The sequence below is a fragment of the Eutrigla gurnardus genome (assembly GCF_963514095.1).
Source record: "Eutrigla gurnardus genome assembly, chromosome: 1".
Taxonomy (NCBI): domain Eukaryota; kingdom Metazoa; phylum Chordata; class Actinopteri; order Perciformes; family Triglidae; genus Eutrigla; species Eutrigla gurnardus.
The window spans coordinates 13950468-13961070 of record NC_139915.1 but is presented as its reverse complement, the minus strand read 5'-3'; the positions used below and the strand labels follow the sequence as shown (position 1 = coordinate 13961070).

The 10603-nt window shown below is 43.5% G+C and overlaps 1 protein-coding gene across 1 annotated transcript; it reads right to left on the bottom strand.

The window, feature by feature from the left end:
- Positions 1–2396: 2396 nt before the first annotated feature.
- On the bottom strand, positions 2397–7716 carry LOC311011428 (low choriolytic enzyme-like). Its single transcript, XM_084006368.1, has 10 exons — positions 7609–7716; positions 7063–7093; positions 6878–6943; positions 6497–6649; positions 5389–5506; positions 5103–5281; positions 4628–4709; positions 4366–4490; positions 4056–4150; positions 2397–2556 (listed from the first exon to the last, which is right to left on the bottom strand). The coding sequence occupies exons 1-9, from the start codon at positions 7660–7662 to the stop codon at positions 4098–4100; spliced, it is 861 nt and encodes a 286-aa protein (XP_083862494.1). The 5' UTR covers positions 7663–7716; the 3' UTR covers positions 2397–2556; positions 4056–4097.
- Positions 7717–10603: the final 2887 nt, after the last annotated feature.

Sequence of the window (10603 nt, the reverse complement as noted above, 5' to 3'; positions counted from 1 at the left end):
CTGTTATTTTGAACTCATTTCCAAAGTGCTCCTTTAGTAACCTTTTAGCAACAGCAAATCCTTTGTCTGCAGTCATGTGAAGGCAGCTGCGTACAATATCTCTAGGCTGCCCCCTAGTGAATTGTTCGAGATAGTACAAACAGTCTCCTTTACAGCCAGTCTTTGCTTCCACGCAGTGCTCAAATGCCCTCATAAATGTGTTGAACTGCAAAGGCTCTCCATCATAAGTTGGAATTTCTCTGCGCGGCAGCAGATGTGATGTTTGCATTTGAACAAGGAGAGCCGTTATGTCATTCTGTTGTTGCAGCAGATTGTAAAGACCTGCTGTCTGATTTTGGTCTTGCAGGGGTTGCTGCACTTGTTGGCATAGAGTGGGTTGAAAGCTTTGACTGAATGTTGGCATTGATTGCAAGTGAGGCAGTTGAGAGCCATGACTGACAGTTGGCTGTGGTTGTAATGAAAAATGCGTGGACAAAGATGCTGAAACGGCAACTTGTTTTTTCCCCAAATTTGGTATGCTAGTTGGCATTACCGATGGTGAAGCATTGCATTGTTGTGGTAAAGATTCATGCTGCTGTGCGGGTGGAGCCACATATATTGAGGCCTGTGGATTGAGAGAGGTGAGCTTAGATCTAGCCCCTTTTCTGAAGTAGGAAGCCATTCCATCAGATTGCCTTGAATGGATGCTGCTCCCCATCTGTAGCACTGCTAGCTTAGCAGAAGTGGCAGCTATCTCAGTGTCCAGCTCAAGCTTCTCCCTTTTTCTCCTCAAGAGAAGTTCCTGCTCCTCCAAAGCATGTTTAGCCTTTAAAGCAGCAGCTCGGGCCAAGAGTGCGGCCTGTTCCGCCTCTGTCCTGCGTCTGGCTGATGAAGTGGAGGATCTGCTACTTGACGATCTGTTTGAGCCATGGTGCCTTGATTGCACATTTGAAATGCTGTCTTGAGGTCCAATCTGATCCTCCTCCTCCTCTTCCTCTTCCTCATCCTTTCCAACAGCAGCTCCATTGTTGTCATTAACCTCCTCATCATGGTGATCACCCACTTTAGTAGCTGGACAAGCGGCAGTGTCAGACAACCATTGATTTGTACCCACAAGAAACTCCTTTACATTCAACATTTTAGCTTGGTACCATGTTTCATGTTTGCTTGCTTCCTCAGCAGGCAATAAACCCAATAAAGATTCATGCACCTGCTGTACTGTGTTACACAACTCATTAAAAACGGTTAACTAATTTTCAACCTTATTCACATGTTCTTTATCACCCATGAATTTAAGAATAGATTGTTTTACTTTAGACAGTTTACCAAAGTTAGACTTTCTTTCCTTTTCTAAAATGCTTATTTTTTCCAACAAAGCTTTAAGTGTTAATTTACCCACACGTTTTTCAGTTACAGATTTTACCTCTGCACCCGCAAGTTCAGTCTCAAGGCCCAGTTGGCCTGTTCCCTCTTCAGCCATAATGACGACAAAGTCAGTTGGCTTTATTAGTCCGCAAAATAGTTTGTGTTGCGCAAACAACTCGTCTCGACGAGAAAGTTATTTTTAGTCGGTTGCGAGTCTGCTACCAATGCATTGGGTTTACGCGAATGTGTGCACACAAAGTTCCATGGCCATTCATAACATCAGCGCTGATCCACACATACCCCAATCGTGCGTTGGCCGGCTTTGATGAATGATGTCCCGGTGAGATGATGCTGTCGCTGGCCCGTAGCTCACTCCGGTAGGCTCCAGCTCCTTTAGCGATCGGCAACTCCAAACATTTGCCCACCTCACATCCGTGGTTTCCAAAGAAGACGTGAATCGTTGATGAAGTCAATGAAGTCGGCGTCCTCTTGGTGAACGTTCTCCAAATCGAAGCAGTTTTTCGACCTAAGTGTACTGACTAAGCCCTAAACTTAGTAGTACTGGTTGTTGATTGCTTTATAGTTTCCGACGTGCGCCCAGCGCGCTCCAATTACCGCAAAAACGAAGAGAGTTCAGTTTATTTTGCTGGTTTATTTTCCTTCCAATAACACACAGCCGCAATAATTCTAACTCAAAATACATGTAACAAAACAATAAACCGAATTCCTCACTAAAGTAAGATACATTAATACACGGGGACACGGGCACACGGGCACAGTCGAAAAACTGTTTGCTCCCCAAATCAACAACACCTGTGATCAGGTTCAAACAGGTTAAAATGGCCTCCCTCTGCTGACCCGAGGTCAACTGAACCACACCGCCCCCTAGTGGCACGGGGTAAAATTACACCAAAATAAAGCACATTTAATATGGCTCATACAGTCATGGTGAATGTTGGTGCAAGAATTTACAGGTTGATAAATGGAGCAAACAGACACATGCAGGAAGAAACATTTTCATTCATTTATTTGTATTCAATCAAGCTCACACACTGTAATTCATTAGATTACATTGGTGATAATGTCATTGGACACTTAATTTCTCATTAGGGCAGCACAAGCTAATTTAATCAGATTCTGTTTAAAAGGCATTCACAAGATTTCTTGTTATGTTTGTAGATTAAATGATTTTCCTCTTCTCTTCTTGATTTCCTGTTGGAAAAGAAATTTAACTATTGAATGAATATATGTGAATGCGCACACTACCACACACATGTACAAGACTCTTTAAGTACTTTAAGGGTCAGTTGACCCCAAAATGGAAAACTACGTGCTGACGTGCTGATTAATCTATATTGTTTGGTGTGAGTTGCCTAGTATGGAGATATCGGCTGGATAGATCACGGATCTTATGGTGCCCAAAATGCCAAAAAAATGAATTTGAAAGATTCAACAGATAATCGACTCTCCTCTTATCCAGGTCTTAAAGGAAAAGTTCGGAATTTTGGACATAGGACCTAATTTCCAACTTACCCGAGGTGATATAGGTCGGTGGAGACCGTTTTCAGCACAATTGGTCCAGTCCTTATAGTTGCACAAGTCACTGTTGCTAAACTGGTGTTGAGCTAGCGCACGTCAACGGTAACATCCAGCCTGTCACTAAAAACAGCTTTAACTGCTCCGCAGAACACACGAGACAAATGTATTATAACGTCGGACTATCGATGTACATGTCAGTGTTGGTAGAATAATTTTAGAAATTAAACCAACCTTGCATTTTCAATGATAAAACATTTTGAGGGACTAGTTTCTCAGCAGCAGCGGAATTTTACTTTGCGTGTTAGTAGTAGTGTGTAAAAACAAAACCTAAGCGCCCTACAGTCGTGACAGCTAGTACTCGTAGCAGCGTTATAAAAATGGTGCTTCAGTGTGCTACTCAGCATAGCTGGCAGTGGCCATAGTCTCCTGTTATCCTGATTCCTTCCCGCTAGCATAGGACTGACAGTAGCTGAATAAACTCGCGTGATTGTCAGCGAAACCGAAACCGTCTTCCTCTGTAGCCTCACTAGCCCGGAGATAATATAAATCCGCCGCTGATGTAGCCTTAGCAACAACAGGGAACAAAGTATAAGCTATTCCAATGCCATGCAAGGTTGGTTTAATTTTTTTAATTATTCTACCAACACTGACATGTACATCGATAGTCCGACGTCATAATACATTTGTCTCGGGTGTTCTGCGGAGCAGTTAAAGCTGTTTTTAGAGACAGGCTGGATGTTACCGTTGACGTACGCTAGCTCAACACCAGTTTAGCAACAGTGACTTGTGCAACTATAAGGACTGGACCAATTGTGCTGAAAACGGTCTCCACCGACCTATATCACCTTGGGTAAGTTGGAAATGAGGTCCTATGTCCAAAATTCCGAACTTTTCCTTTAATGTGATTTTTGGAAAGCAACATTGCTATAACTATTTGTTTTTGGCACTTTGAGTGCCACGAGCCAATTGTAATATCATCCCATTACATTTCACACTATATCCCTGGAAACATGTATGCACATTATTATACATATATGGTTCCTGTCTCTATCTGTCACTATCTTAGAACAATGCCAAAAAAACAAGATTGATAATCTCTCAAATGTACTGAGAGGGAAAGTTCCATCTGAGGACAGAATGTACAGCTAAGCACATCTAAATAGTACACTTACGTTATATCGCACTGATGACAGCATGCACATAGCAAACTTTCATTATGAGAGAAAATGATTTCTCTGCACGTGTTTCAGGTTAGGACTGGTCGAATCTGCCATGGATTAAAAAAGAGATCAAAATCTGTCAAAGCCACTTCAGTTCTTTACGTATTGTTACAAAGCACGTGCACATTTGAATCTTCCTATGTCTGTCAGTACTGTTGGTAGATGGGTAGCCAGGGAGCAAGAAGGAACACACTGCACATAGAAACAAGTAAGATGTAGAATTGTTGGGATAATAAAGTCATGTGTTTAAATAGATACGTACTGCAGCGATAAAGGCGGTTCACCCGAAGGATGTCAATACGACTCATCCGGGTGGCCCTACCAATGGCGACATTCGGGTTGGGGATGGGAATGATAGTCGGCTGCCGGTTCCTAGAGAAGTCAAACCTATGGTGCAAATACACAGTAGTGATTTAAACTGTGCCACTGAAATTATAATATATATATTAACCCCTCCATATATAAATAATACATATAAAACAGTAATTCATACGCTGTATCGTCGTCTTATACTGACACATTACCTTCCATAGTGCATGACAGAGCTGTAGTCATAGGGAGTGTTGAGGTTGATTGTGTCGAGCTTCCTGAAATTGAACTCTAGTCCTGCAGAGGATCACACAGCTCAATCAGATTCAATGTCTCTGTTTTATTACTGTCAAAATGGCTGAAAATTGCAGTAAGTGCACAGAGTGAATGGTCTGGAAACTTCATGTCCCTTTTTTGTACACATAATCTTGATGAGCACATAAATCACACCCACAGCTCCTGCATACCTGCTGCAATGATATGATGAAGTCAAATCAAATTTTGATCTATTCACCACTGGCTACTTCAAAGCTTCAAAATTCACAAGAGGGGTACATACTGCCATATTTGATATCACGGAACAAAACATTAATATCAACCCCCATTTTACTTGTTGATATATTTTATAAAAAAATTATCAGTAAAGTTCCATCTATATTCTTCATAATGCAAGTCTGTAACGTGACCCACCAGGCATAACGTTCTCCAGCAAGATGCGAACATTCTGGTCCCTGTCGGATCGGGTCTGTTCATGGTTGAAGCCCAGGGCATGCAGCATCTCGTGTTGGACGATCTGTGGGAAAACACAGCCCCGGCGACTCAAAGACACTACCTGGCCTCGACCACGACGCCCAATAAACGAGAAGCACCTGAAAGAGAGCAGTAAATAAAAGTACTGAAGTCAGGTGTAAGAGCCGAGCTGTAAATACTGGTCTATAGTGTATTCATGCCTATGTTAGCATTGTGGGGTCCATACCCTGAGCGTGACTGGATGTCCACAAAGTCGCGTTGTCTGTTTAAAGGGGTGAATCGGATGCAGGTGGACTCAGCGAATGACTGCAGACCTCGGGTGATGACATCTCTCTCTCTCGTGCCTTGACAGGAAAAAAAACAGAGAAACATAGATTATAAGTTTAGGTTCTATTGCTTTCATCTTCACTCTGCCGTCGTATTAAAAGTTATTTTACTACCCTTTTTTAGATAATGGAAACAGTTAGGCTGCGGTCGAATTGTCTATTTTTCTTAGGAAGGTTCCTAACTGAAGAAGTGACCTGGAAGAAAACAAGTTCAAATTCGTTCAAATTCTCTAAATGCAAAGGAAAGGAGCTCCAATGCTTCCTCTCCTTTAGCATAGCATACAACGGACCTTCCTTTAAGAAAGGAAAGGAGATCATGCCAACCCACAATTCTTTGAACAATTACTTTCATGCAGACATACAGTATAGCAATTGGAATTGTGTTGATTAATGTGTGTGGACAGTGATCATAATCGAATGGTATTTTTTATTTATTTCAATCATGTTACAAATGTTTGACAAAAACTAAACTAAAACCACAAATGAAATGTAAATACAGCAAACGGTCAAACAGGAAGGAGGAGCTGCTGGACCTGAAGCCGGTCAGTGAACCAGCTGTTTATAGAACCAATGGGGAGAAGTGGACGATGTGCTTTTTGTTGTCCATTATTGTAGTTTCTCCACCGCAGACCCACGGCAATGACGTAGCTAAAGTCCGGTCGGATTCTCTGAGCACCGCGGACGTCTTTTCCTAAATCCTTCTGAGTTTTCCTTCGAACTTTCCTTAACCCTGTGATGTTTTCCCCCGAGGTGAAGGAAAAGGTGTTAGGAAAAGGAGTTAGGACCTAATTTTTTTACTATTCGACCGCAGCCTTAGACTTCCATGCAATCAGACTTCTTTTTGCACCCAGAGAAGTCGCCCCCCTATGATCAGTAGAGAGAATGCAGGTTTAAAACACATTTCAGAAGCAGAGGTTGTCGCCTGCCCTGTAGTCACATGATGACGCCCCCACAGGCTCACATGTGAAACCAGCCCCAGGTGTGGGCTTCACAGCCTTCGGTATTTACTGTATGTTTGGGCGATGCGGAAGGGGATGTAGACGTTGCCATCCGTGGCTTTAGGCCACAGGCAGCCTCGTGCTGTGCAGCGATCAGCGTTCTGTAGACCTGTTGGCACTGCTACGTCACCGAAGAGAACCAGAGGATCATCGAAGTTCTTTCCTGCAAAACGATTAAGAAAATGTTTTCATTGTTTTTAATGGTGCTGCATTTAATTGTCTTGATTTAACCACTGTGTATAAGGCAGGGCAAATCTGGGTCTGAAAACATTAATATTTCCAATGAAATGTTAATGAATATTCTTGCGTTCAATGTAAAATTATTAGTAATGTACATTTGCTGCTGGAATGATAATTCCAAATTATAAAGCAGTCGCAGCGTTAAACATACCAACGTTGACGTTGGCCTTCTGTAGCAGCGTGGAGATGCTGTAATCTTCATCCTCATCAGTGTTGCCTGTGGCATGGAAACAGTTGGTATCAGTTACATGATATATATATATATATATATATATATATATATATATATATATATCTTTAAAGAATGTCATTGTCTGAGAAGTAGCCACATCTTACCAGAGTACTCCTCACTCTTCTCCAAAGAAGCCTGTGATAAGACACAGAGTCAACATAAAGTTGAATGGATATGGAGCCACTGAATTAAAGTTGTTTCCATGTAAATTCACACACAGTTTAGTTCGAGCAGATATTTTACTTCAATTTGAGACTACTGTGGGCGGTGAAGGTCCAATAGAAATAGCATGTAAGGTAAAGAGGGGCATGATCTTTCAAGGCAGCAAAAACCAAAATGTGTGGATTTCCACATTGTATTAGAAGGTAATGCAATCCAATACAAGTCCAAAGTATAAAATGAAAGCCAAAATTCCATTTTGGCTTTTTGCAGTCAACCAAATTATCTTTGTATAGTTTTCATGTTAATTCCCCACAATTAAATATAAAAGTTGCCCTACGCTGTACGTTGACTAGTAAGTCAATATTCTGCTGATTTGTGTATATCATGGACAAAACACTGACTTTGGAACTGTAATATTTCAGAATGTATCACAATTCATTTCAAATTGAGTTACAGACAATGTTGTGTATTGATCTGCTGATGCTTACCTGAAGAGTAAAACTGGGGAGTGAGCAGAACAGCACAGCGGCCAGGAGGATCATGGCTGGAGATACACCGGCAGCAGCAGACCAAGAGAATGCAAGGGGGAAGAGAAGTGTTTCAACTTATATAGACAGAAACGACAGCCGAGAATTGTTGACAAATTCAGTCCAACTGGAACTGGCAGTTATTACATAAAACCCACCGTGGTTTGTGTAAGATTTTTGTTTTCTCCTGTTGGTTGGCAGGAACAGATTACACATTTTAGCAGTTTGGGTTATTTTGCTTTCGTAACAAGTCTTCTTTCAGAATAGTGGAATTAAAATTAATGAAAAAAAATTGGTGGTGTAGTGGGGAGCACTGTCGCCTCACAGCGAGAGGGTCCCGGATTTGATTCCCAGGTCGGAATCTCCCTGTGTAAGCGTTGGTTCTATCTGGGTTCTCCGGTTTCCTCCCACAGTCCAAAGACATGGGGGATGGGGATAGGTTCATTGATGACTCCAAATGTCCCATAGGTGTGAATGAAAGTGTAAATGGTTGTTTGTCTCTACATGTCAGCCCTGTGATAGACTGGTTACCTGTCTGTCTCTACATGTCAGCCCTGTGATAGACTGGTTACCTGTCTGTCTATATGTGAGCCCTGTGATAGACTGGTTACCTGTCTGTCTATATGTCAGCCCTGTGATAGACTGGTTACCTGTCTGTCTTTACATGTCGGTCCTGTGATAGACCGATTACCTGTCTGTCTCTACATGTCAGCCCTGTGATAGACTGGTTACCTGTCTGTCTCTACATGTCAGCCCTGTGATAGACTGGTTACCTGTCTGTCTCTACATGTCTGCCCTGTGATAGACTGGTTACCTGTCTGTCTCTACATGTCAGCCCTGTGATAGATTGGTTACATGTCTGTCTCTACATGTCGGGCCTGTGATAGACTGGTTTCCTGTCTGTCTCTACATGTCAGCCCTGTGATAGACTGGTTACCTGTCTGTCTCTACATGTCGGCCCTGTGATAGACTGGTTACCTGTCTGTCTCTACATGTCAGCCCTGTGATAGACTGGTTACCTGTCTGTCTCTACATGTCAGCCCTATGATAGACTGGTTACCTGTCTGTCTCTACATGTCAGCCCTGTGATAGACTGGTTACCTGTCTGTCTCTACATGTCTCCCTGTGATAAACTGGTTACCTGTCTGTCTCTACATGTCAGCCCTGTATTAGACTGGTTACCTGTCTGTCTCTACATGTCGGCCCTTGATAGACTGGTTACCTGTCTGTCTCTACATGTCGGCCCTGTGATAGACTGGTTACCTGTCTGTCTCTACATGTCAGCCCTGTGACAGACTGGTTACCTGTCTGTCTCTACATGTCAGCCCTGTGATAGACTGGTTACCTGTCTGTCTCTACATGTCAGCCCTGTGATAGACTGGTTACCTGTCTGTCTATATGTGAGCCCTGATAGACTGGTTACCTGTCTGTCTCTACATGTCGGCCCTGTGATAGACTGGTTACCTGTCTGTCTATATGTCAGCCCTGTGATAGACTGGTTACCTGTCTGTCTTTACATGTCGGTCCTGTGATAGACCGATTACCTGTCTGTCTCTACATGTCAGCCCTGTGATAGACTGGTTACCTGTCTGTCTCTACATGTCAGCCCTGTGATAGACTGGTTACCTGTCTGTCTCTACATGTCGGCCCTGTGATAGACTGGTTACCTGTCTGTCTCTACATGTCAGCCCTGTGATAGACTGGTTACCTGTCTGTCTTTACATGTCGGTCTTGTGATAGACCGATTACCTGTCTGTCTCTACATGTCAGCCCTGTGATAGACTGGTTACCTGTCTGTCTCTACATGTCAGCCCTGTGATAGACTGGTTACCTGTCTGTCTCTACATGTCTGCCCTGTGATAGACTGGTTACCTGTCTGTCTCTACATGTCGGCCCTGTGATAGATTGGTTACCTGTCTGTCTCTACATGTCGGGCCTGTGATAGACTGGTTTCCTGTCTGTCTCTACATGTCAGCCCTGTGATAGACTGGTTACCTGTCTGTCTCTACATGTCGGCCCTGTGATAGACTGGTTACCTGTCTGTCTCTACATGTCAGCCCTGTGATAGACTGGTTACCTGTCTGTCTCTACATGTCAGCCCTATGATAGACTGGTTACCTGTCTGTCTCTACGTGTCAGCCCTGTGATAGACTGGTTACCTGTCTGTCTCTACATGTCCGCCCAGTGATAAACTGGTTACCTGTCTGTCTCTACATGTCAGCCCTGTATTAGACTGGTTACCTGTCTGTCTCTACATGTCGGCCCTTGATAGACTGGTTACCTGTCTGTCTCTACATGTCGGCCCTGTGATAGACTGGTTACCTGTCTGTCTCTACATGTCAGCCCTGTGACAGACTGGTTACCTGTCTGTCTCTACATGTCAGCCCTGTGATAGACTGGTTACCTGTCTGTCTATATGTGAGCCCTGATAGACTGGTTACCTGTCTGTCTCTACATGTCGGCCCTGTGATAGACTGGTTACCTGTCTGTCTATATGTCAGCCCTGTGATAGACTGGTTACCTGTCTGTCTTTACATGTCGGTCCTGTGATAGACCGATTACCTGTCTGTCTCTACATGTCAGCCCTGTGATAGACTGGTTACCTGTCTGTCTCTACATGTCAGCCCTGTGATAGACTGGTTACCTGTCTGTCTCTACATGTCGGCCCTGTGATAGACTGGTTACCTGTCTGTCTCTACATGTCGGCCCTGTGATAGACTGGTTACCTGTCTGTCTCTACATGTCGGCCCTGTGATAGACTGGTTACCTGTCTGTCTCTACATGGCGGCCCTGTGATAGACTGGCGACCTGTCCAGGGTGTTCCCTGCCTTCGCCCAATGACAGCTGGGATCGGCTCCAGCCCCCCCACAACCCTGAATACAGGATAAGCGGTAGACGATGGATGGGTGGATGGATATTTAAAGGCCGTTTTCTTTAAATGGGTTTTTTTCTCAGA

Excerpts from the sequence above, each read along its gene's own strand:
- LOC311011428 (XM_084006368.1), bottom strand. The coding sequence starts at position 7,662 with ATGATCCTCCTGGCCGCTGTGCTGTTCTGCTCACTCCCCAGTTTTACT. Across the intron at positions 6,650-6,877 it reads GAAGGCCAACGTCAACGTTG|GAAAGAACTTCGATGATCCT; the intron begins GTATGTTTAACG and ends ATCGTTTTGCAG. Across the intron at positions 4,710-5,102 it reads GCTGGAGAACGTTATGCCTG|GACTAGAGTTCAATTTCAGG; the intron begins GTGGGTCACGTT and ends GATCCTCTGCAG.